Source organism: Notechis scutatus, chromosome 3, assembly GCF_049901735.1.
Source record: "Notechis scutatus isolate UNSWTSFEM ecotype Mainland chromosome 3, rNotScu1.2, whole genome shotgun sequence".
NCBI lineage: Eukaryota > Metazoa > Chordata > Lepidosauria > Squamata > Elapidae > Notechis > Notechis scutatus.
The window spans coordinates 15,255,640-15,283,012 of record NC_142011.1 but is presented as its reverse complement, the minus strand read 5'-3'; the positions used below and the strand labels follow the sequence as shown (position 1 = coordinate 15,283,012).

The 27,373-nt window shown below is 41.5% G+C and overlaps 2 protein-coding genes across 4 annotated transcripts in view; both read left to right on the top strand.

The window, feature by feature from the left end:
- Nucleotides 1–27,373, top strand: part of STX16 (syntaxin 16) — a 385,173-nt gene that overhangs the window by 242,485 nt on the left and 115,315 nt on the right. The window lies entirely within an intron of this gene.
- Nucleotides 1–27,373, top strand: part of GNAS (GNAS complex locus) — a 223,816-nt gene that overhangs the window by 106,520 nt on the left and 89,923 nt on the right. For all 3 annotated transcript variants that reach the window (XM_087959239.1, XM_026664916.2, XM_087959240.1), the window contains exons 3-4: nucleotides 23,747–23,801; nucleotides 23,888–24,007. In XM_087959239.1, the coding sequence (XP_087815365.1) occupies nucleotides 23,747–23,801; nucleotides 23,888–24,007 (175 nt within the window). The remainder of the gene's footprint in view (nucleotides 1–23,746; nucleotides 23,802–23,887; nucleotides 24,008–27,373) is intronic.

The window sequence follows — 27,373 nt, the reverse complement described above, 5'->3', positions numbered from 1 at the left end:
GGGAGGAGGAGGTGGCGGCAGAGCTGCTGCTGCTGGCCGAGAGGTGAGGAAAGGCGCGCCTAGGGCGCAGCGAGCCAGATGCCCAAGATCACACAGTGGGCCGCTCCGAGCCGGGCGCAGGAGAAAACCGCCCAGCCCCACCTGTGCAGGTCGGGCCCTCGCCGCCACTGCCAGTCCCGGCCGCTCCGGCCACCAGTTGCTCCTTGGGGCGCAGCTTTTCCCATGGCCCCGTTGTGCTTCTCGTGAGACCGGTGCTTTCATGATTAAGAAAAAAGAAGCATACCTCGTCCCGTGGCTTGTGATGCTTTCTGCCCGCCACTATCATTCTTAATACCTTTTTGCCTCTTTCAAATCGTCTCTTCATTGTGTTACTGATTACTCTTTCTCTTTTTCTGTCTACAGCCACCTAACTATAAAATGTAAGGTCCTCAACAGGTTTCTCAGGAAAAAATACTGCTTTGTTGCCTATGTTAGTTTATAACATGCGTACCCACAGATGTTCTGCATAATTAACAATATTACCTGCACTTAAAAAAAGAACATCGCTTTTGAACTGGCTATAAATACTCTACATCTTTCTCACCTCATGTTGCCATTCAAACAGTAGCCACTAAGGATTGGTTGGAAAGGCCTGGACTTTATTTGGCTTTACTGTTTAGGTTTATGATGTCCTGTGAATTTACTGCTATTAAATAGAGGATTTTCGCTGTGCCTCATGGTTGCTCGACTTTTAAACAATTTTAAGCGATGCGTTGATTCATCCAGCAAAAATAGTAAAAGCTAATATGGCATGATTTTCATGGAATAAGATCCATTTAAGATGATATTATGGAAATATGACTCCCAGTTGACAAAATGTACATAGAGATAAGAGCTTGTAGAGTGGAACAGTGGGTCTAGATCATGGGTGTCAAATTTGCGGCATCAAGTTGCCGTCACGTAGTGTTTTGTGACGTTTTTCCCATTTGCAAAGGTGGGGCAGACATGACCTGCATGTGACACATCCAGTTTGACATCCGTGGTTTAGATTAACCGAATAGAAAGGGTCGTGAGTCCAGTTCCTGCCATCTCAGATACACCTCTCAATAACTACAAAGAAATGCTCTGGGTTGAAAAAAAAACTGAACTCAAAACTCAGCTAATAGATCAAGATAATCTCCATGCTACTCTTTGTGAAACCAAATTTTTACAAAATAAGAACACCAATTCATGATTATAATGTAGGACTGAAACTGGACCGTGTTGGGTTCACACTCCACTTGAACTGTGGAGTAAGGGGAAGGCCAGTGATGCTGCCGCTTATGGACAAATAATTATTCCAGTTTAATTTATCCCAAAGGGGAGTGAACAGAATAAAACGAGGAAAGCCATGTATGTACCTCAATGTGAATTGCTAGTGAAGGATATTATTTAAATTATTAGCATCTGATCTGTGCCAGTGGTTTACCCCAGTACCAGGACACTGGAACGATGTGTGCTCTTCAACTTGTTTTCTATCTGTATTCCATTTTTGTACTTTTAAAGAATCAGTCCAGTTTCTTTGCATTATTGTTTGCAGTGTAAATGAGGTAAACTTCTCATTGGAGGGAGGGATTTGAAAGCTGTAGAACCAAAGTTTCCTAATTGTGTGTCATGCAGCCCAGAGTGCTAAAACAAACTCACAAGAACACCATGGGAAATTTTATCATTTAATAAACATAATTGTCCCCAGGGCACCACAGTTCACCATTTGGGAACTGTAAGTGGTACCATGAAAAAAGAATTACTGAGACACCAGGAGGGCCTTGAAAAGAGAATGCTTGGGAACTTTCCTATAAAGCTTGCATTGTAGGGCTCTTCTCATCCTCTTCGACCTTGTTGTGGCAGGATGAGGTGAAATCCATGGTGGCTTCATCTTTTTTGGAAAAAGTAATTTTCACAGTATAAAGGTAGTAATTTTCACGATATAAAGGTAGTCCTTGACCAAATTGAACCCAAAATTTCTGTTGCTAAGTGAGACATTAATTAAGTGAATCACTGCAGTTGTTAAATTAGTAACACAGTTGTTAAATGAATTTGGCTTTCCCCATTGACTTTGCTTGTCAGAAAAGGTGACATGACCCTGGGAAATAGCAACTGTCATAAATATGAGTCAGTTGTCAGGCATCTGAATTTTGAGCATATGACCATCGAAGTGGCAACGGTCATAAGTATGAAAAACGGTCATAAGTGACTTTTTTCAGGGCCATTGAAACTTCTAATGGTCACTGAACGAACTGTTGTAAGTTGAGCACTACCTAACCATTTTTTCACCATGAATAAAACACAAACTTTTATTTTTAAATTTGTGTTTGTCTGCATTTCCTTACTAGACTTTTACAAGCCATCCAAAATAGCAGTATGAATGGAAACTAAAACCAGGGGTTCCGTGGATTTTTTTTTCCTATGGAGAAGAAGATAAAACTTATATTTCTTTGACTTGGGTGGAGTTGAACTGTATGTTTGTAGCAATCTGGACTCCTTGTCCAGCTAATGTGTGCATGCAACTTATTGGAGTCATAAAGAAAAAAGAAAGTACTTTAGGACTTTGCAACTCTGCCTGCTTCTTCTATAATTAGTGTATGGTATTGGTTTGTGACAGATACCCTGGTGTAGTTCTTACTGTGTGTCCAACAAGCAATTGCATTTTGGGGGAAAAACTAATTATTTAGAAGCAAAAAAGGGAGTCCTCAGCAGTCCCTGCCAAGGTGTTCAAATTTTGAAATTTGCAATGAGATCATAAGCATACATTAACTACCTTTTGATAAAATTAACTATCTCTCACTTGCTATATTCTCTGGTGTCCTATTATGTAGGCCGTTTTGCTTGCTCCTGTCTGTCGTCAAGGCTCCAGAAAACAATTATCTATCTCTGATGCATCCTTTCAGACTCCCAAGACACACAAATAATGGTACAGTCACTTGTGAAGACAGTGAATAGTCTCTTTAGTCACGTCTCTAAAATACTGTAAGTTTTTCCTTTCCAGAGCCCCCCAAAAAATTGAAATTAAAAGGTTATATTTTAAATGAAGAGCTTTTTGTCTGAAATGTTGTTTTGTGATGGCTGTAGAAAGAGAAGTCTTCCTGTAAAAGAACAAGGAAGTGAAAATTATAATCAAAAGTAATATTAAACAATAATGTATCTAAAGGTAAAAGCTGAGCTTCCACACCAAGGCCACTTTTCCTGTAAAGAATGAGTAAAAATATTAGAGTTTGCTCTGTAGTTTTGATTCTTGTAATTTTTGCAATTCTGAAGAATATTGTTTCTGATGCCCTTGCCCCTTTCCAGATACTCTTTTTTTTAACTTTTGTACCACTCTTCAGATTCTCATAACTACTTCAGATTTCTTCTTATAAGCAAGTATAAAGGAGTTCATATTTTTAATTCCTTTTTCTTACTTAATAATGACATGTTCATCAAAATCTTGTCCTCTGAAGTTTTGAGCAGTGTTTTTTCAAAAAGCAGATGTTTTAATCCCACTTTAATATCATTTTAATGAGTCAGTGTGTTTTTGCTGCTTTAATGTTGTTGTTGCATACTGTGTTGGTACCATTTGTTGAAAGGTAATAAATTTTCAATCCTTTTTTATTCTCCAATTCTGGGAGGCTGTTCCATTCAGTTATGATAAATATTTACTTTTTTCTATAATTTTCTTTCCTCAGTGAGAATTAGTTCATTTTCAGACTTCCATAAAGGAGCTTTTTTCTTATACTGCTAAAGATCTGTTGGTCTACATTTCCTTCTCCTTGACTTACCGCTGTTTTTAAATGCAAAGGATAACATTAAAATCTTACTTTTTTTCCTGCTGACTAGTTTTATTGATCCCCCCCCCATTTCTGCTACTTGCCTTCATTTCTTTGGTTGGTCATTCCTATCTTGTTTTGGACTCCATGCCTACAGTCTTTCAGGTTTTCAGTTATGTATGATAAAACTTTAGGTCATTTCTATTGTTGTCCTTGTCTCCTGCATAAGGAGTACCCAACCCTTGGCCACGGATGGGTACTGGTTTGTGGCCTGTTAGGAACTAGGTTGCACAGCTGGAGGTGAATGGCGGATGAACAAACCCTACTGAAAATTGTGCATACATGGGATCTAGGCTGTGCACTTCTCTCAGCCCAATGATGGAATTAATTTGTTTTTCCTCTTATTGATCTTAACTTTTGTTTCTACAGTATGTTTATTCCATATCACTTTTATTTGTCTAAGTAGGTTAGACATTAATCTATATCAATGATACAGAAATATCTATATTAATGGATTTCTGCATGTTGATTTCTGCATCTTGGTTCCTGAGCTTTTGCTATCTAATACTTTTATTTGCCCAGAATAAATTGGACAGAATCTGCATTTTATGTTAAATCTTCTATATATAAAAAGGCGAAATACCACTCACACATGATCACAAAATCTCCAGAACCATAAAGCCTACAAACTTGAAATTTGGCATGTATGTTCCTCTTGGCTTTTAGGTGCTCACTAAGAAAGGATTTTTTTGAAATGACCATCAGAGCATTAGTATTTCATATATATTTTTTTAACACACTGATGCTAAGGAGTTCTATTCCCCCTCCCCACCTGAAAACAAATCTGTTCCAAATACAAAACACAAGCAGAGGAGTGGAGTTTCAGTTTTAGTTTCACAGCACCAAGAAGCTTTAGTACAGAACAGTTGAGCTAAGCCACGCCCAAGCTCCTTGCTGTCTCCTTGCTCACACAGCAAATACTCTTTCAGTTTCCAAACAGGACGCTAGCCAGATGAATACCGATGGATGCTGGTAAGCAGAGGCACCTTTTCCCCCTTATTTTCTTCCCCCAAAACTAAGCCTGATCCAGGGGTGGGATGCAAATATTTTTACTACCAGTTCTGTGGGAGTGGCTAAGTGGGCATGGCCATGTGACTGGGTGGGCGTGGCTTTTTTTTTTGCAGTGTCCCCCCTCCCCCGCACTTAATTTTTTTGCCTCCTGGGAGGCCATTTTTGCAGCCAGGGTGGGGCAGGCGGGGGAGAATGCAGTCACACGTGTGCGATAAGGATTCTGGTTGTCCGAACTGCGCAGAATCGTAACAACCAGTTCTTCTGAACCGGTCCGAACTGGCCCTATCACATAGTTTCTTAGTGAAGCACAGGTATAGACCTAGTGTGCTTGAAACCTTCATGTATTTGTGCTGCTACTATACTGTACTGTAGTATATATGGTATAATATATATACTATAGCAGCACCAGCAGTAATTTAGCTTCAGTGCTGGCCAAGGACTTCTACATATGAATAAACCTACTGTTCAGTTTAAATTACAATATCAAAAATTCAGTCTGATTGAATTTATCATTAGTTGTTGAAGGGCATGTAATTTAATGTTGTCCCATTAAGTTCATTTATTTCTATTTCTTATTAAAATCTGCATGCAGAACAAATTTCAGAATCACATCAACTCATATCTCTAATGGAAATCAACATTTACTTATTTAATCTCTTTCTTGGTGTGGAATAACTATTTCTAGCGAGTCAAGACTGTCATCATCATCCTAGAATTTTTCTCGCAGGTCCACTTTTTGGATCTACAAGCGCCCTCTTGTGCGATCAAATGCAGCATCCGAGTGTAACTGGGCATTTTTCATGTCCACATTTATTGTATCTTGTTAGCTTTGTTTCGGCTTTCTTTGTTTTGTTTTCATCACAACCAAACGGGTTAAGACTATAAATATGAGGGAAATCTAACATTATGAAGAGACTTACTATACAAAAATGTTTGTATTCATGTTAGTAGTTACAGTATATCATACTTTTTAAATAGAGAAAGATAAAAAGTGGTCATATGATTATTAAATAGGTTATTTACTATTTTTTTTTAGCAAAGAACACTACTATTATTTTCTCTTATGATCCATATAATGAACTTTGCCAGAAGGAATAGGAATGTAGTTATGTGGTTTCTGTATTTCTTTATATCTGGGGAACTTTCCTCTTTACTAACTGGTCTTAAACTAAAATAATGAGAAATTTTGGATATATATGCTCATATATCTTTGATGTTTTTACATTGGTCAGAATGTCATTTAATATAATTATGACCTTCTTTAATGATTCCAAGGAGCTTGAAGATTTAAGCCAAAGTGTCGTCAATTCATTGATGATACCAAAAATGTTTCTTCTTTTCATCTAATGCAGCCAAGATGCGAGAAAATTCCAAAGAGATGTGTGCCATCAGTTATGGCACAAGATATAAAATAATTAACTGATCCACAGCTCAAGCAGAGGGTTGGGAAGTGAATTGATCCCAGAGTAGGTGGTCAGCCTGTTCTTGCTAGAATTTTATTCTTTCAGAGGATGAAGTTTACAGCTTGGTGATGGGCTTTTCTTTTCAAAGAGAAAGGAGGAGAAGGAGAACAGACTTCTCTGCCGTGGTTCCTGCCCTTTGGTACGTCTTACCCCCTGAGCTGAGATTGGTTCCCATCTTTCTAACTTGCCGTAAAATTAGCCTTAAGATCTGGTTCTGCCAGGTGACTTGAAGCCCCAATGGAGAAGCTTCAAAGTGGAGCTGGTCAATTAAGTAAGAGCTAATCCCCCTTCCCCCTTTGCATCCCGCTTCCCTCTTCTCCATCTTGTGTCCATGATTTTATTCTGTTTGTATTGCCATTTTATTGAGTATTTTTATATTTGACAATTTATATTGTAAGCTGCCCGGAATCATTTTGAAACAAGATGGACAGCAAATAACACCCGTCAAGCGCCAAGGAAATCAAGAGGTCCAGGAAGTTCAAATGGGTACAAAGCTTTATTGTAAACTTAAGCTCCTACAAGAATCTGAACTATTAACGGCCCAAGCAAATGGGCGGTAGATAAGAGTCACTGGAATTCAAGCTGGGCTGGACTTAGATCTCTTGTGGGCATGAAGGGACTCATGACTGATGATGTCTTTCAAGCTCAGTCTGGCCATCTCCTACATCAGGGGTCCTCAAACTATGGCCCGTGGGCCGGATATGGCTTGCTGAGGCCATTAATCTGGCCTGCACAGGACCATGAGGATGCCCCACCCACATCGCCCCACCTATCCACTGGCCCCCACCCACCTTCTGGAAGCTGAGGAGGCCAAAAAACAGGCCTGTTTTTGGTTGGCAGAGTGGTTTTGGAGGCCAAGGAGGCCAAAAATGGGCCTGTTTTTGGCTTCCCCAGCCTCCACAGAGATAGGGAGGGAGGGAGAGAGAGAGAAACACACACACAAACGTCCCTCACCCCCCCCCCAAGGCAGCCACATCCTTTCACTAACCTGCTTTCCACCCCCAGGAGCATAACAAATTAAAGTTTAATTTGTGTGTATTGTTTAATCGACTACTAATTTGGCCATGCCCACCCAGTCACATGCCCACCCAGTCACATGACCACTTAGCCACGCCCACCCAGCCAGTCCAGTCCCCCAAAAGTCTGAGGAACCATGAATTGGCCCCCTGTTAAAAAAGTTTGAGGACCCCTGTCCTACATCATCATCGGCATTGGCAAATTCGCCATCAATCAGTTGCAAAAGACAGATTTACTTGGAACCGCTTACATCCTTTGATGATATCTGTACACCACCAAACATCCACATCTGCCTATCCCAAATCCTTGGAGAAGATTTGATAGGTAGGTAAAATGCCAAATCTAGTCTGAACATCTAACTAACTATTCAAATAACAACAATAACAATAGGTTTTGCTCTGGCACACATGGTGTCCAGAATCCTTTTTAACAGTATAGTATATCAATAACCTCTCTTGTTAAAAGGTCTCCTCTTGATCACTTCTGCCTTAATAAGTTATCAATCATTTTATTATGCTGGGCTTTCAAAGGGGTAGCTGCTTCCAGAACATGGTGGTTAGCATGGTGGGGCTTAAATACCTGCATCGATCTCCAATAATTTAGGATGTTTTTGTTTTTAGGTATTGTAGAACTGTTAGAAGAAGTCTTTCTTGGAAGTTACACCTCATATTTGAGAACTTTCTCCGCAGAGTATTCTAAGCAAATTTAGTAACTTGCTCAATATTGGAATCGTATTATCTAGAGCCAGAAGGAAATAGAATATAGTAGGCAGGGTAACTGGGAAGTCTTATAAATTGTATCTAAATTAGGAATCACTTTCCATATCACTTTTTGTTCAAAGCTGGTTAATTATAGAATAAATGCAATCAATGGACTGGTAACCAAACAGTTCATAATATCTGGCCTGTTGTTTAAAGAGTTTAAATTTAAAAAGTGTTTGAAATAATATAAAGTATAAAAGAGAGGCAGGCAAGCATTTCAAATGTCCATTTCTGTGGTATGAATGCAAACGCTTAATAGCACTCACTGTTTTTGTTTATTCTCGGATAGGTTTGGTGTAATAAATTTTAAAAGAACCCTAACAAAATGTCCATTTAAAAATCAGTAAGTTATCAAGGCATTATGAGCAGTGATTTTCAGCAATTTTCTTAATATTAATGACCAGTTATTAAGATGGATGGCCTGGGGTTAAATGTTTTAGCCTGCTGATTTTTTTTTCCTTTTCTGTTTTGATAGTGCACATTCAGTAATAAATATGAAGTTAAGTCAAACAGTTACCTTGAACATTGCTCAAGAGGCATAACCTTGCTAGCAGAATGCTTCAGGCAACCTTTTATACGTCATACTGTAACCATCATATCTTAACTGGAAAATTAAGTGGAAATATTATATAGTGACCTCGAATTTCTGCAGAAATCAAGGTAGAACAGTTGTCACAGCTGGGGTACTCTGTCAACCTTATTTTTTCTAAAAAAACAAATCTTTTCTCATAAGGATGTGTCTTCCAGAAGGAGCTGTGAAGGAGGAGCAGTGGGTTTACATATTGAGAACAGGTAGTCCTCAACTTACAACAATTAGTTGAGTGACCATTCAAAGTTACAACAGTACTGAAAAAAGTGACTTTAACAAGCGTTTTTCACACAACCGCTGCAACATTCCCCATATTCACGTGATCAAAAATTCAGATGCTTGGTAACTTTCTTATATTTATGACAGTTGCAGTTTTCTGGGGTTGTGTGACTGCCTTTTGCAACCTTTGCAACAAGCAAAGTCAGTGGGAAAGCCAGATTCACTTAACAAATGTGTTATTAACTTAACAACTACAGTGTTTCACTTGAAAACTGTTGTCAAGAAAGTTTGTAAAATGGGAGAACATTCACTTAACAAATATGTCACTTAGCAATGGAGATTTTGGGCTGTATTATGGTTGTAAATTGAGGATTACCTGTATACAGGTTGAACCATTTGAAATTGGGTAGAATGGATGGTGCTTCGCAAGATATGTTATAGCAATAGTTTTTAGTCTGATATACTGCTCCATAGTGCTTTAAAGCACTCTCTGGGCAGTTTACAATGTCAATATATTGCCCCCAATAATCTGGGTCCCCCTTTTACCAATCTTGGAAGGCTGAGTCAACCTTGAGCCTCATCAGGATCGAACTCCATCCTGTGGGCAGAGTTGCCCGCAGTACTATAGTTTAACTACTGCGCCACCAGGGCAGCTTTAGTATTGTTCTTCAAAATGTCAGTGATGATTCCAATAAAATGCTGCTGTAGTTTGTTTAGACGTACACAGGTATGTCCAGATATTATTTCATTAGAAACCTCATGTTTCTCCTCGAGCCGCTCCGGAGCATCCAGAGACTGGGATGTGCTTCCGAGTCCTCTTCTGCAGGCTGAGCTTTAGATGAGGAAACGCTCCGCCCCTCACGTGACATCGCGGAGCGCCTCCCCAGTCTTTTGCTCAGCCTCGAAGAGTCAGGCTGTGTGTTAGAGAGCTCCTTGGCTGATCGCAGATTTCCTTCCTATTACACTTTCTGATAAGGTTTGCCTTCTTTCTCCTCCTGCGCAAAGGGTCTGGACTTAAGGGAAAATTTTCCTCGTCCCTGAGACAAGCTGCGGGCTCGCAGCGCGTTTAGCGCACCCCCATCCTTATCAGATCGCATCGCTGCCTCCGCGTTGCCTCGTGGCACGCGTTGTTTTTCTTTCATTTACGGCTGGATTCCCCCACCCCAAACGCCGACCGGGAGGGTTATTGCCCCTAAGGCCCTAGGCGTGCCGAGCTGACCGGCAAAGCCCTCCTTTTCCGTCCCGAAGGCGCCCCCGACGGTTCAGCTCGCGGTCGCCATTTTGGCTCCGCCCGTGGTCGGGCGCCTTTTTTCTGATTCTAGCTGCGGTGAATTAGAGCCCCAGGCCTTGGGTCAGAGCTTTGCTGCCCATTTCTTTCTACCTGGCTCGCTCTTTTATCTTAGTTGGCCTCCCGCAGTCCGTTTGGGCGAAGTTGCAGCCCCCTCCGGTTTTGTTTTCCCTTGTCTGGAGGCCTGCTGCCAGAGGCCCTCTCTTCTACATAGGCCTCAGGCGTTTATTTGACTGATCCGCCTGTACTGAGATACCAGTTATTGCTACTGTTCGAGAATAAAAGGAATATATTTGCAAAATAATAATAATAATAATTTCTGTTTTTTGTACAGTAATAATTTTTTTCATAGATATATAGACATTTACGGATAACCTGTATATATATTGCGTACAAAAAAAAAAAAAAAAAAAAGAGAAAAAGATAAAAAGAACAAACAAAAAGAAATCAAAGGAATTACAAATAGAGTATCTATTTTTTCCTGTACATACTATATTATTCAGATACCTCACTGTTATCTCTGTACACTACAAATTCCAAAAGGGGAGAGGGCCAGCTTCACCTTCACCCGGCCTCATCCAGGCCTATTCTGGGCGAGCCAACCGCCTTTGCTAGTATTGTTACCTAACATGGCAGACGACAATCCATCTAAACTTCCTTCTTTGAAGGCTAAAGCAAAGTCCCACTACTTGCGCAGGCAGGACAAGGAACCTAAGGGCTCCAGACAGGACAAGGAACCTTCCAAGGTCGCACAACGTGACGCCTTGAGGCGCCACAAAGCGTTAGAAAAAGAGTTCGACCGGCGTTCAAGGGAGTCCCGCTCGGAGACGCCCTACCTACCTCCTCCTCCAACCCCTTCTACCTCTGCTCTACCTCTCCCCTCAGACCCTCTTCCCTACCTAGGCGCAGTTCGCTCAGGGTCTTCCGACCCCCGGACCTCCGACCAGACGGACCCCGAAGCCACCTTTACACCCACAGCCGCTGGTCTGCGCCAGGATGAACCCTCTACATCCGAGGTTCCACCTCACATCAAGGCTTGGATGGAATCAGCCATCCGCCAGGGCATAGCAGAGGCACTACAACACGTGTCCAGATCAGGTTTCTCTCCGCGAGCCTCTGAACACGATTCGTTATCACTCAGATCCCTTCCACAACCGGTCCCCCAACTGATCAGGTACTCTCTCAGAGGGATAGCCCTCCACCGGTTGGGGCCCAGATGGAGGAGGAAGGGGACTTTGGGGATTTCAGGGAGGAGGAAGAGGATTCCCGGATGGGATCCTCCCGCTATAGTGAACCCCTCTTAGAGGCTGACATCATGGAGGGGGAGATGTCGGAGGACGAGGGTCCTCCCTCGACCAACCCACCTTTGGGGGCTGTTCAAACCACATATGTTCAAGTCCCTCCTCCTTAAGGCCAAGAATGTATCTGGCCTTCTTCCCCAGTCCCCTGCTGAACCCCCCAGTCCAAGAGGGCCCAGAAGACTCCATTTTCACCCAACCAGTGGTGGAAGCCGAGGTCATCCCATCCCCTCCCATCTTCGTAGATCTGGTTGCAAAGCAACTTACCTCCTCAGGGACACCTCCTGCTCCATCTAGCCAAGACAAGAGATTCTTCAATCTCGATGCGGCTCTGTCTAACCTTCTGAATATCCCGGAGGTTGATGACCCCATTGTGGGTCTAGCTTCTTCCTCTACCCCTAGTGAGGCCCTAGAGGCCTTAAAGCCTGAGGACAGGCGGGCGGAGCTGGCGCTGCGTAGGGCCCACCTATCTGACGCCTGGGCCATTAAATGGCTACGGCCGCCTCATTTTTCACCAGGTCTTCCATCCGCTGGCTACGTCAGCTCAAGGACCACATCCCTGCTTCCAATCTGAGAGCTCACCAGGATATAGCGAAGTTATTGGCTGCAGCCGAGTTCTCGGCTGACGCCACTTACCAGTCGGTAAAATTTTCTTCCAGAGCCATCACGTCGCACGTTTGGCTCGCCGCATGCTATGGCTCAAACACTGGCAGGCGGACGTAAAGAATAAGGTCAAGCTGGCCACTGCTCCCATTACGGAGACAAACTGTTTGGCCCAGCTTTGGAACCACTGCTGGTCGAGGGCCGCAGTAAGAGAAAGTATTTGCCCTTCCTTTTTCAAGATCGGAGACCAGGGGCCCCCAGCCCTTTCGGAGGAGCTTCCCGCCCCTTCTACCAACCCCCTTCCCGCCCAGATACCCTAGACCTCCTTCCTTCCGGTCCCAGGACCGCTCGGACCCGGGTGATAGAACCAGACGCGGTGGCGGCTACAAGAGACCATTCCGGGATCGGGAGGAAGGCCCCACCGTAGAAGGTAGATCCTCTTCCTCCCTCCCCATTGGCGGCCGCCTCTGCCACTTCGCCGCCCAATGGGACATATCCACCTCCGATGCATGGGTTAGGGACACAATCAGGTTTGGTCTCGCCCTGGAGTTCAGGTCCGCCCCTGATTGTTTTATCCCATCCCCTCCTCAAGGGATCCCTCCAACGGGCTCTAATGGATGCAGCCATCCATCATCTTCTTGACATCCAGGCCATTCAACCTGTCCCTCCGGCCCAGAAGGGAAAGGGTTTTTACTCCCATCTCTTTCTGGTGCCCAAACACTCTGGGGTTGGAGAGCCATCCTAGACTTGAAACGGCTCAACCGTCACCTCATCCAGCGTAGATTCAAGATGCACACCTTGCAATCAATTCTCTTAGGCACCAGGCGGGGAGACTGGTTATCTTCCATAGATCTGTCGGAGGCATACCTCCACATTCCAATCAGGCCCTCCCATTACAAATTCCTCAGGTTCTGCCATAATAACCTTCATTATCAATACGTGGCCCTACCCTTCGGTCTGGCTTCGCCCCGGACCTTCACCAAGGTCCTGGCGGCCCTGGCGGCCCATCTCAGGACCGTTCCCGTCCGCCTCCACTGCTACTTGGACGATATTCTTATTCTCTCCCCGTCCAAATCCCAGGCAGTCAGGGATACCAGGGTCACCCTCTCCGCCTTACGGGCACACGGTTTTCTAGTCAATTGGCAAAAGAGCCAACTTACCCCTTCTACTCGAATTAACCACTTGGGGGCCATAATTGATTCGGTGTCACAGAGAGTTTTCCTCTCCGGAGAGGTTCCTTAGCATTCAAGCCCTGGTCAATCAGATCAGGCGTTCAAGGAGGGTGGCCTTGTTGGACCTCTCTAAATTGTTGGGCAAAATGGTATCATGCATCTCCATTATTCCCTGGGCTCGTCTACACAGCAGATCCCTCCAATGGTTCCTGCTCCCGTTCCAACGATCCGGAAGAAGCAACTCGAGGGTCAAGGTCAGGGTCCCTCCAAAGGTCCTCACGTCTCTTCTCTGGTGGACCAATCCCGCCATCAACAGAGGCCACCTATTCGCGGAACCTCAACGACTCACCGTCACTACGGACGCAAGCCTATCCGGGTTGGGCGCTCATCTCGACTCGATCTCTGCACAGGGCAAATGGTCGCTGACCGAGCAGGGTGCAGCATCAATTGGCTAGAGCTTCACGCCGTCCTTCTGGCCCTGCGCAGCTTTCCTCAGATCCGCAATCATCACGTTCTCGTGCTCACGGACAACGCCACGGCCAAGGCCCATATCAACAAGCAAGGGGTACCCAGTCCATCCAGCTAATGAGGGAAGCCGAGCGCCTTTGCCGCTGGGCAGAATCCAACCTCCTATCTTTAAAAGCCGAACACATCTCCGGAGTAGACAATACTCAGGCGGACTGGCTGAGCAGGGCCACGGTGGACCAGGCGGAATGGCGTCTCCATCCATCCCTTTCGAGGAAGCGTCCAGAATATTCGGCCTTCCGGTGGTGGACCTCTTCGCTTCCCCGACCAACACTCAGCTTCCACGGTTCTTCTCCCGGTATCCGTCTCACAGGTCGGAGAATCACAACGCTCTGCGTTGCCCATGGCCCCCAGGGCTCCTATATGCCTTCCCTCCGCTCCCGTTAGTTCCCAGAGTAGTTCAAAAACTCATTCAGGAGAGGGCAGAACTTCTCCTGGTGGCTCCCTATTGGCCCAGGCGACCATGGTTTGCGGATCTCCGCATCTTATCAGTAGCGCCCCATGGAGGATCCCCGGACAAGGTCTCCCTCTCTCAGGGGCCCCTTCTGCATCCGGAGCCTCAATGGCTCCAGTTAGCCGCCTGGAGGTTGAGCGGATCCGTCTGACTTCTGAGAATCTTTCAACTCAAGTCATCGACACTATTTTGGCCGCCAGGCGCCCTTCCACCACACGAATTTATGATGCCACTTGGAAAGGGTTCTGCAAGTGGTGTGGCGGGTCTCAGGTTAATCCCCTCTCTCCTCGGTGGCACAGATCCTGGAATTCCTTCAGGAGGGTCTTCGCAAGGGGCTCGCACCTAACACCCTGAGACGGCAAGTTTCTGCTCTTTCAACCGTGGTCTCCTGTGATAACTACGGTTCCCTTTCTCACCACCCCAGGGTTAGATCTTTCCTTAGGGCGCCACCAACCTGTGCCCTCCTACCGTTCACAGGTTCCCCACATGGGACCTCAACAAGGTCCTCGTTTCTCTTACACGTCCCCGTTCGAGCCTTTGAGGGAGTCATCCCTGCAGTTTCTCACCTTCAAGGTAGTTTTTCTAGTAGCTATTACTTCTGCTCGTCGAGTTTCGGAATTAGCAGCTCTGTCAGTCAGGAGCGATCTATGCGTGTTCCACGCAGACCGGGTGGTCCTTCGTCCCGACCCTACCTTTCTACCCAAAGTTAACTCTCCCTTCCATAGATCACAGGAACTGATTTTACCAAATTTCTGCCCCAGGCCCTCCAGGGGCAGGGAGGTCCTCTGGCACACCCTAGATGTTAGAAGGGCCTTGCGTATTTATATTAAGCGCACTCAATCCATGCGAAGGTCGGAATCCCTCTTCCTATCCTTTCAACCCAGGTCAATGGGGCTTAAGGTTTCCCCTTCCACCATCAGTCGCTGGATCAGGGCTACTATTGCGAGGTGCTACCTTTCCCATTCTCTGCCCGCTCCGGGTGGGATAACCGCCCATTCCACCAGAAGTGCAGCCACCTCGGCGGCCTGGGCCACACAAGCCCCCATCGCTGACATTTGTCGGGCAGCCACCTGGTCCTCTCCGTCCCCGTTTATCAGACATTATAAAATAGATACGTACGCCTCAGCGGAGGCCTCTTTTGGCCGACGGGTCTTACAGAGGGTCATCAGTGATCCGGAGGGGCCTTCGGGCCAGACGGAGTCCCACCCGTAGGACAGCCCAGCTTTGGTATGTCCCAGTCTCTGGATGCTCCGAGCGGCTCGAGGAGAATGGGCGTTGGTTCTTACCTGATACGCCCCTTCTCGGCGAGCCGCAAGGAGCATCCAGCCCCACCCTAATTTCTCCGTCTGGTGGGGGCTCTTTCTTCAGCCAAGGAGCCAATAGTAGATTAGAAAGAATCAATAACCTCTCTTCTCGTTATCGCAAAAACTGGGAGGCGCTCCGCGATGTCACGTGAGGGGGCGGAGCGTTTCCTCATCTAAAGCTCAGCCTGCAAGAAGAGGACTCGGAAGCACATCCCAGTCTCTGGATGCTCCTTGCGGCTCGCCGAGAAGGGGCGTATCAGGTAAGAACCAACGCCCAGTTTATGGTTTGTTTACCAGATTTTGTTCAGAACATTTTCTGAACAGGGATGTGACGGACTTTTCTTTAGAAAGTTATAATGAAGACTGAAATTGGTCACTGTTGACCATACTTTTTCTGCTTCTGTTGGCACCAGCAGTGAGTACTATAGTTTTAGAAATGGAATCGAATTGTCATGCTTTTTATATGATGCTGCCTCTGAAGGTATTTCGGGAAAATAATACAATTTAGAACAGAACAGCTAGTCTACTAAGAGCAACTGGGCATAAAGAACACATTTTAGGACTTCATGAATTCTGGCTCCCTTTATGGTAAGAGGCCAAAGGCATGAGGTTCTTTTATTAGAGGTGGAAGCATCTGGCAACTTGAATGGAGGCCTTTTCCACTGGACTGCCTTGGCTTTCCCTGTTTTTCCAGATTTGTCCACAGATAATTTTCTAGTGATTAATGAGGAACTTTCCCCCCCTATCTCTTGGATATTACTTCAGTAAAACTTGATAAGCCTTCAGCTTATTTTAATGTACGTTTATTTTGTTTGGGGTATTATATTTTAAGTCCTCCAATTATGTATTTGATATAGGAAGAATAAATCTTGAAACAATTGCAACAGCAACAAAAGAAAGGGATTTCTCCCTCCGCCTTTATCTATTTGCAATTTTGGCGGAGTTGCTGTTTCAAGAAAGTGTCATGTTAGGAGCAATCAAGTTATTGTGATTAAAATAATATTGAAATGATTTATTTATTTTTATTTGACTTGCATATCATCTATTCCAGGGGTATCAAACTCAAGGCCCACAGGGTGTTTAGATCTGACACATGGGGCCATCCTGAAAACAGTGAAGGACCGGCCTGTGGTGCCTCTGCCAGTGAAAAAAGGAGTTCGGGAGGTCCGAACATAGCACCTCCCTCCCCAGCTTCGTTTTTGCTGGCAGAGAGCTGGAGGAGGCTGTCGCAGCTGAAAATAGATGTCAAGATGGCCACATCTCCTGCCCCCCCCACACACACCGGCTTCTGGAGGTCAGTCTGATGCAGCCCTCAGTGAAATTGAGTTTGACACCCCTGGTCTATTCCAAATAGTTTTAGGAGTCTAACCACAAAAGGTTCAGGTTCTGAAGTAGAAAGCTCCATATGTAAGCCACCTTAAGTTCCCTGGGGAAGGCCAGGATAAACCTATCAAATTACAGTGCTGCAATTTGTATGTATGCAAAATACCTGTCTGTGTATCTATAGATAAGAACAGCTAATCAGTGATATCTGGGCTGGGCAGCTAAGCTGGTAGGGGACACAGTAGCTTAATGATCTGGAACTGCTGACCATAAATAGTCTGCACTCCAGCGGATCAAGTCTGACTCCGTGAAACGGAATGAGCTCCCGTCGCTCAATCCCTAGCTCCTGCCCATCCAGCAGTTCAAAAGCATGCAATATTGTGAGTAGATAAATGGGTACCACTTTGGGGGAAAAAACTAGTTGCATTTGTGTGTGCGAAGAGTGCAAACTGGGGCTGGACCTGGCTAGACACGAGGCAATGCAACATGAAGTGAGGTGAGACTAAATTGGCAGAGTAGCCCAGGAGAGTCAGTAATCCAAGTGCCGCCAGTCAGCTGGTGCAAGCTAATTTGCCCACTGTGGTGCATCAAGGATAAACATGCAAGTGCTGAACAGAATGAACTAGCAATTTAGGCGGTCAGGACTGCATTGTGTCTAGCATAAATTTCCTGACATTGCATGCCCTATGCTAAATAAATAAATCTAAGCTGGTTAGTATTTGGATTGAAAGACCACCAAAGAACTCCAGAACTCTTCTGGCTAGATTGGGAAATGGATGATAAATATCTGAAAAATAGGTGTAGGCACTGACAAACCGTAACCATACTATAGTAAAAAATGCAATATAATTACATCCATGAAGCCGCTCCAATAATTTATAGATACTTTTATGCAATTGATCTATGGGGGTTTGAATGGGAGGGAGATGGAAGCTTTCAATCCTTATACTTTTTCTTGTTGAATTGATCCCTATGGGAATTAACCCTAGTAGATTCCCTAGTAGTGTGTGCTATAGAGCAGGGGTCTCCAACCTTGGCAACTTTAAGACTAGTGGACTTCAACTCCCAGAGTTCCTCAGCCAGCTTTGCTTTGCTGGCTGAGGAACTCTGGGAGTTGAAGTCCGCTAGTCTTAAAGTTGCTAAGGTTGGAGATCCCTGCTATAGAGGATTGGAAGCAATTATCACTATCTAAATACTCAAATGCTATTTCTCTCAAATAAATAGTTAATCCCAGTGAGGATGACTTTAAATACTCATTGTTATCCCTTTTCCAGTCTTTTTTCCCCTTGAGTACTGCACATGTTTAGAATACATGTGAGGTAGATTATGTTTAAAAGGCACATCTCCTGAAAATTGAAAGTAGTTTGCATTCAGACAATGAGGTTGCTGTTCTCCCATCCTTCTCTACAAATGTCCATAAACTCGGATTATGAAATATCACATACAATGTCCTACTGTCTCCATTTGCCTGCTTATACGATAAGCTTCCATGATGTTGTGAAGATTAGGATTTGAATTTCCATAGATGAACTTCTAGGTGATGGATTAGGAACACTTTTGATAGTAACCCATTCATTACTTTAGGGAAATGAGGTGGCATTTTTGCAGTTACAAACTAAAGAATAGTGTTATAAATAAAATAAACTTCGGAAACTTAGGAGTGAAAGTTCAATAAATGAATCACGCTAAATCTTCTTAAACTACTTTCTGAGAATTTTGGCATTGTTGACAGTATTGAAAACTGCCAGCATTTCTGGAGTGTACTATAGTGTATTGAAGAATTTATTTCTGCTTTTCAGTGAGGAGGCTAGAAGTACATCTTATTCTATTTTTGCTTAAACATAGGCTGGGTAATAAGGTATTGACTAAAAACCTATTATTGGTCTTTTTGAACACTGTTTACATCAAAATGGCAGTTTTGATTGTCCTGAACATTTAGTTCCATTGCACCTCATACTAGTTTCCTGATTCTAACATGGGAAAGGAAGGAAAATACTCTCCATTCAAGAAATTTTATACATTTCTGTCATATTTCTTCTTCAATTAGTTATTGATAGATTTTTTTTCCATTGTCCATTAGGTTTTCCTTCCATACAAGGATGAATTTTAAAAAATAAATAGTATATAATACAGTTAATTCATATCTGTTGGGCAAAATTATCATTCCTGCATAAGCCAGCTACAATACAAGAGGCAGTGTTTTGAGTGATCTCAGCTCAACCATATTGGTGTGCCGTAGACGTTATTATTATTATTATTTACAATCAGCCTTAAAACTTCAGTTTTGGTCTTCAGTGGGTTTAGTATAAGTAGATTAGAATGGATTGATGTTAAATCAAGGCAATTCAAATAATTGAAAAGGTAGATTTCTTAGGTGGTGAAAATCTGATTAGTCAACAATACTAATTTATAGTTAAGTAGACAATAATTCAGTCTATGCAGGTTTATTTCTTAATTAGCCATGTTTGATTTATTTGATATTCCCCTTTTTTAAGCTATATGGTTGGCTTTGATTTTAAGAATGAGAATATTGCAGATATTAATAATACGTCATTTGAATTACCATGTGATCATTCAAATAGTACTCAGACTTCTTTAAAAAATATTTAAAATTACTTAATGACCAACATTGTATGTAATCGAATTCAGATCTTGAAAAAAATACCAACCTTTGGATTATAAAGAGGCTTTGTATAGGATAATCTAGCCTTCAATTCTTTCTTTACTTTGCCAAAAAAAAAAAAAAAAAGCTTTTCATTCAGATACTTGGTTCATAAATTGCACTATAAACCATGGTTGATTTAATCATGATCTGTGAGTAAACTGGAAATATCTGGGTTTGTATAATATGCTATGCCAAAATTAAATCAGATTGTGCCATTAATTAGGAATCCTGTCAATATTCCTAGCTTTAGAACAATCTTGCCATTATTCCTAGCTCTGCATTGTAGAGTTAATGACAAGTTTATTCCGAAGCTAGGAATACTGACAGGATTAAGGTAACTTTAATAAACATTTTTTAAAATCTAATATTTAATTCTAGTGCTTATTTGTTTTTCTTTAATAGATTCTTCTCTCCTGGTATATTACTGATGAATTAAAATGTTAAATCCTCAGCCTTTGGAAATACTGTACATTTATATATGCTTACATGTAAGCATACAATGCATTCAGTTTTTTAAAGTGACGTCCACAGTAAAATCTTGTTTTTAGATGTGAACACATATTCATGATGAACTGAATAATTATAACATCTCAGGTGGCTTTATGTCTTTAGATAAATTAAAGCACTACTATTTAGTGTTTTTTCAGTTTGAGAGCTAATAGGTGTTAATTACTCTTGCTTTCCTGGGTTATCATCTTAATCAGATGCCTGATAAATTGTTAATTGGTTTAGAAACTCATTTCAAAGTTCTTGGGGAAAAACTAGAAAAATATTACGGGCAAATGATATCTATCACAGGGCTTGTCCAATATTGTATATCAAAATCTTTATTGTAAGATATCAGAGAATTTTGAATTTTTTCTGGATGGAAAGCTCTGAAAACAAACTGTCATATTAATTCCAGTTATAGAATTTTAAGGCAACATTACTACCACAATCTTTTATCTGTTGTTGTTTTTTAATTAAAATCTTTAAACAGTAATGGGTTTCCCCCCCCCTCCTTTGGTGTCTCATGGGCTTCAGTGACCTTCCCGAAAAAGTTCCTCTTAAAGTCAAAATAAGAATTTGATCACTGTTGGGATAATTTACCTGGTCATAAATAGCTTCTAAATTTTTTTAGTCTAGAACTTGATTGGGTTGAAGCATGATATCAGTAGGACTTAATTTTATAGCACGGGCGACTTCATCAAAATAAAACCACTCATTTGCATTTAAAATTTTGTTTAGACATAATTTTGTATAGAAATAATTGGAATTGACTTCAAATTTTCCCTTCCAGTATTATAAGAAAATAAAATTTAAGCACCTCTTCTCTTCTCTTCTCTTCTCTTCTCTTCTCTTCTCTTTTCTTTTCTTCTCTTTTCTTCTCTTCTTTTCCCTTCCCTTCCCTTCCCTTCCCTTCCCTTCTTTCTTTTTTCTTTTTTTGCTAATGTTGCTTCATTCCCTTTCAAGAAAAGGGAAAGAAGAACTTTCTATATTGTTGTTCTAAAAGAAACCTTATATTTATCTGATCAAGGATAGGTTTTTTTTAAATAACTTACTCAAAAAAAAAACCTGTTAGCAAATGGGTAAGATTTGGAATTCTAGTACTGACAAAGTTTCTTTCCCAGAAGCAGACAAATATCTAATATTAATCAGTATCTGATATATCTTTATAGTAGCTCATAAAATAATGCAGAAGAGGAATGCTGTGCTTGTTGGCGGCTTTTAAAAATATACTGTTCTGGCCTTGTGGCTTCTCTAATAGCTCTTTTTTATTATTATTGAGAAAAAATGTTTTAAAATCTAGCAATCTTTAGGAATAGAATTTTCTTTTTGCATATTGCTGAAGTCAGCAAATGGTTTTAATGCTGAGAGCTTCAGTCAAGCAAGGCGTTTATTGTATTTTGTAAGTCCTTGAACCATTAGTAAATTGCACTTGAAAGTAAGTTATTAGTCACAGTCATGACGTACCTCCCTCTGTAGGAGATGCAGCATACAATTGTCATGGAAAAAGTCCTCTTGGGGAATATTGCAAAATACAAATTAAGATTATATATTCATTGCTGTATAAAGAGTCTATTTACTGAACTTACCATAGGCCTACTATGGTAAACAGGTGAAAATAGGGACATAAGTGTTCTTGTGGCATCTTATTTTTATGACTGCCATCACTTAAGTATCTTGTTCAAAATCCATTAAAAGTTCTTGATGGGAAAGGAATCTAGTGAATCAGCTTCTGTTTTCAAGTTTTTTTAAAATTTATTTTTATACCACTTTTATTGTTTTTATAAATAACTCAGGGTGGTGAACAAGCATAATATTCGTTCTATTTTTCCACAAAAACAAACCTGAGAGAAGTCACCCAGCCGGCTTTCATGCTTAAGATGGGACTAGAACTCACCATCTCCTGGTGATTGGCTCAAAGTCATCAGTCAGCTTTCCAGCCTAAGGTGGGACTAGAATTCCCACTAGTCTCCTGGTTTATAACCTGGTGCCCTAACCACTAGACCAAACTGGCTCTTAGTAATACCACTTGGCCTTGTAAACATTGATTAAATAATAGAAATAGTGGTTATTTTCCTTTCCCTTTTTTTAAAAGTGGGCATTCTGTGACTGAATATTTCATGATGTGCTAAACCCAGCAGATTTCTCTTTTATTTTAAATGTTGATTTCAAATAAAAAGCAGATGGAAGGGAAGGAGACTTTTCCAGGCCACGCTGAACAAAAGAACATACTTCTAAATATCTGTTTCTTTGGAAACCTAGTATAGCTGCTATAATGCAGCCTTTCTTCTTCGGCAACATTTTAAAATTCTACGTAGTCCAGATTCTGAGTGCATCTACATGAAACATTCCATAACAGCCTGTCCAAAATTAACTGAAAAATGGGACAGACTTGGGGTATCTCCTTGATTTTCCTCCATTTATGAAGTTTCAAGAAAATGGGTATTGTCTGAAACTTTGATGCAGTCCTAAACAGATACTGTAGTTATATAAGTATTTCTAACCTAGGTGTGAATTCAGCTGCTTATCATCACTTTGTAATGGAAATATTACATTCCATTGTTGTGATTGTTTTACCAATATAGCTGTACATGTAGTTCTCAATTTGCAATCATAATGGAGCCTACCAAATATACTGTAGTTATAAGTTGTAACAGTTGTAAAGTGGGTCACCTATGTGACTGGTTTGATTTTGTGGTGGTCGCACTTCTAATGTGAATGTCAGGGTTCCGACCGATGCCCTAATTAAATCATGAGCCTCAGGCCAAGCTTCAAAAGAAACCCAGTTATTTATTAGGAGCTTCATGTCAGCATGTACCAAATGAAGCCAACTCTGACGTCACTTAATTCACGCTTTGGCTCTGACCCTGTTTTCCCCTCCCTCCAAGATGTGTCATCAGTCACATTCCCCAACGAAGGGATTTCGCAGGTTGTAGAAGTCATTCCCTCCGGCCACTGTGGATCTCCGTGGAGATGACCTTGATGTTGCCGGCTGGAATGTGCTTTGTTTTGACTGGAATGCACGTTCCTCGATGCAGCTGTGAGGTTGGGTTCCCCATCTCCCTTGCCTATGGCAACTTGAAAGCAGGTTGGGAATGCTTCGCGAGTTGACCGTGAACCTGTTATTCGTTATGGGCCATTTTTGTCAAAAACTGGAAATCAGTGACAGTTTTCAGCAAAACCCTTGTTTTCTTGAAATCATGTGGACAATATTGTTTGGATTTTTGAAGGCATTGCTAAGCCCCATCCCCATGGTGGGCAGAAGGAATTCTGGACTAGGACTACCTGTGTTAGTTTAAGTATTCTTTAGATCAGAGGTGGGGAACTGTGGCTCCTTTATAACTTGTAGACTTCAAGAATTCTGGGAGTTGAAGTCCACAAGTCATAAAAGGGCCATAATTCCCCATCCCTGTTTTAGACCGACACTTTTAATTATTTAGAGTTTCAAAAATTGGAAAATTGAGGAAAGACTTTTGAAAAGGTAGGATGCAAAATCTGTTCATGGGTTTCTAAACAGTTTTGCTAAATTCATGTAGAGTAATTATGATGGGGAACATTACCTATAAAGACAAATTACCTCTTGCAAAAAAAAAAAGCTGATTGGAGCTGCATGTGCATTTGAATGAGAAATTGGTTATGATTTATTGAATATATTTCACTAGCTCTAAAATGCCTACACTTAGGTTTTCCTTTTCAAATTTAGCCTTCACAATCTAGACATTTAATTTTTTTGTTTCTTGATTACAGGGAGAAAAAAATGAAAATTCAAGATATTAAAAATAATATTAAAGAAGCTATAGAGGTAAGTCTACCAGCTGTTCCTTGTTTTGGCTAAATTGTTTTAACTGTAGCATTCTGGTAACATGCTTGAAATCATTTTCTCCACAGACAATAGTAACAGCGATGGGAAACCTGGCACCACCAGTTGAACTAGCTAACACAGAGAATCAGTTTCGAATTGATTATATATTAAACTTAGCAAACCAGATAGATTTTGACTTCCCACCAGTAAGTATACATTTTTATTGAAATGATATTCAATTAATATTTAAGCTTTTGTCTCTTTGTTCCTGTGGGTATTTTGAAAAATAGAAAGTAATTTGTTGGATTTTCTGATGTTTCCAACTTGCATGCATTGATTGGTATCCAAGTATTGATCTACAAATGTGAATTTAGAACCCGACTTTTGTTTCTTCTTTGGGCTTTTCTGCATGAACTATAGGTTGAATGATACAGATGTATAAACTCTCCAGTGGATGTGCATGTTTTCCAAACAAATTGAAGTAGTCCAGTATTTGAAGTATATTGAGAGTAAAGTGATGAAAAGGGAGGAGGCATTTTAATGTTTACCATTAGTCTTTCTGTGACCCTTAAATATCTCTGCATTTGTGTACATGCACAAGCATGTGAACAAGCCATCTCTGCAATGTATATTAAAAATGCTCACAAGAAAAGCTCCAATCATATTTTCAGGCAAAATTTGGTTACCCATCAATCAGGGTTCTATTACTATGGACTTTGAGTTGAACATGTAAGTTATGTATGGTTGAATGCTTAAATTTATATGGATCTTCTCAGTGAGGCTTTAGATCCATGGGGCCACCCACCCCAAATAAATGTTATCAGTATAATACAATTCAATTTAAAGTGAAGCAAGCTGGAGCAGCGAGCTAAGATTGGTTTTCATTGGCAACATCACTTCCTCCTATTCAGTTGGTCCTTAATAAAAAAAAAGGCTTTTCTGGTAGGGGCCCAATAATAAATGTGGAGGTTTTCTTTTAGGATCCAAGACAGATTTTATTTAGTATTGTTTCTATCGCTTTTTAAATGCATCAAGGGCCTGTGTCAAATAAACCAAAAATTTTCAACAGTGAGCCATGTGTCAGTTCCCTGCCTACTATTTTTTACTTTTGTTAAACCTGCTGAGTCACTATAAAAAGCATTTCCGGATCCTTGTAGCTCTGAAACTGTTGATGTTGGTGTCACTGATAGAAATAACTTTATGAATGGGGCTCCTTATTTCACTACTGTCACCAGTGTCAACTCCTGGTTATCAGAGAGGTGGTTTTTTTTGCTTGCAGTATAATTTGACAGAAAATTTTCTTACACATCTAGATGGGGGAAAAGTGCAAAGATTAGTCATTTTGGGCCATCTCGAAGCATTTCTGGCCATTAGGAATGGCCATTGTCTTACTTGCTAACAAGTGTCTATGGGAGAGGGAGGGAGGGGGAAAGGGAGGGAGGGAAAAGTTGAGAAGTTTCCAGTTAGGCAAGGCTTCAGAGGAAGTCATGGTTAATAATCTTCCAGTAGTTGAGGATTAATGAGTAGGTTCTTTAGCACTACAGATTTCTAAGTTACAATAAATTCACCCCCTCCCTTTATGCATTGGATATAATGCATGCACAATACCAGGTGCATTGATTGACAGCAATTTGCATACTATGAATAAATCTTACCAGGAAATACAACCCAGATTAAGCGAGTGCTGAAAACTGTTGTGTTGCTGAATTGTGGATTCCCTTCTCTATTGGCTATCATCTGGAACTGCTATGGATGTTGAGATGCATTTATATTTCACTGTATAGCTTTTTTTTTATTTAAAGAAAACTTGTAAGTAGCTCCCTGTGCACATATAATAGAGAAGTATTTTGCCGAAATCTCTGTCAGGTCAGGTCAGATCAGGTGCTTCCACTCCCCAGTCCTTTTGATTGTGAAGCAAAACTGACTGCTACATTAGGTTGTTTACTGCAGCATAGGAGTCGGGAGAGAAAACCATGGCAGGAATATTTGGGGCATCAAATGTCATTTCTGTAGTGCCTTTGCTGGGCTCTGCAGAAGATTATACGGCTACAGATGCAGCCTGTTCATCGCATCAGGTTTTCTCCTCTGAGATGTGTCTTCCTGATTCATAGAGTCTCACCTGAACTCATTTAAATGTTGTATTCCTTTGGTACTAGAAAGAAAAAAAACCTTGGGTATTAATTATATGTAAAGCAATGTCATACCCTGGAATATCTCTATACTTCTAACCTCCTGGGCACAATAATTGAAATGAAGAGTCCTCAGAGAAAATTGGAGACTTTATAACCTTAGTTTATACAATTTTTCCCTTCTGAATACTGTAAACAATGGAGAGCAGCTTTCTCTGGTGCATTGTGAAGTATGTACAAGTAGCTGGACACATCCAATTTTGTGGTGAAGTTTGAAAATTTACAATACTCCATCTTCTTAAAAATAGCATGTATCACAGGTTTTCTGTAAAGTATTCAACTCTGTTGTCTTATTGCAAGCTATTGTTTCCTAGGGCATCTATGGACATGTTTTTGTGTTAATTGCTGATTCAAGTTCTTATTTGTATACTTCTCTTTGATTACCAAGAGCATTTTTGTAAACCTGTTTGTTTGGTACTTTAGCCTAATTTTTCTTCTCTCTCTTTTTTTTAGACTAGTTACTATGGCATCAGTGTCTCAGCCTAAGAAATACAGAGGCAATTTAACATTAAGATGCTTTTTCATTAATGTTAACACTTGGCTTACACAAAGCCACCAAGCATACCTGATCTATCTATGGGCCACCTAGACATTCTCTCCATTTCAGTAATCTATAGACCTGTTTTATGATGCCTTTCTGCTTTATTATGTGATATACCCGTGAGATTGTGGAGCAAAAGAGTAATAAGCAGTTATGACTTGAACTGTTCATAGTTCCTTCAGCCTGTAGAACTGGCTTGGCAACTTTACACCTTTCACCTCATGCATGAGGGAAATGAACAGTGGGCAGGAAACTGGAGTCTGGATGCTGCTTGTTTGAAAAAGGCTCAATAATAGCTGTGGTGTTTTTTATTTTATTTGTTTATTTGACTACGAAGATGTAAATATCAGGTAACCATTCATTTTAATAAAACTATTATCTGCAAAAAGTAAAAGCTACTAACTATAGCTGTGAGATTGGCTTTGGGCAAGATCCATTTTTTTTGTCTTGTGTTTCATGTGATCTCAGCAATTGGATGGAGGCCAAATTTATATGTTTATTTTATTGTATATTTGTAGCCCTCCTTTATTATTTTTACAAATAAGTCAAGGCAGCAAATATATCCAACACCGCTTCTGTCTCTTAATTTCCCCACAACAAGTCTGTGAGGTAGGTCGGGCTGTGCCTGACCCAAAATCACCCATGGCTAAAGTGGGATTTGAACTCACGGTCTCTTTGATGGGTTGACAAGTGACTGTGGGCATTGAATTGTTGACTTCCATTTAGTGAGATAAATTATACAGAAAGTTTACCACATTAACATACTAATTTCAAAGTAATTGTAGTTTGGAATGTTTGTTTCATGCTTTTGGGATTGTTCTCTCATTCCCCTCCTAAAGGTA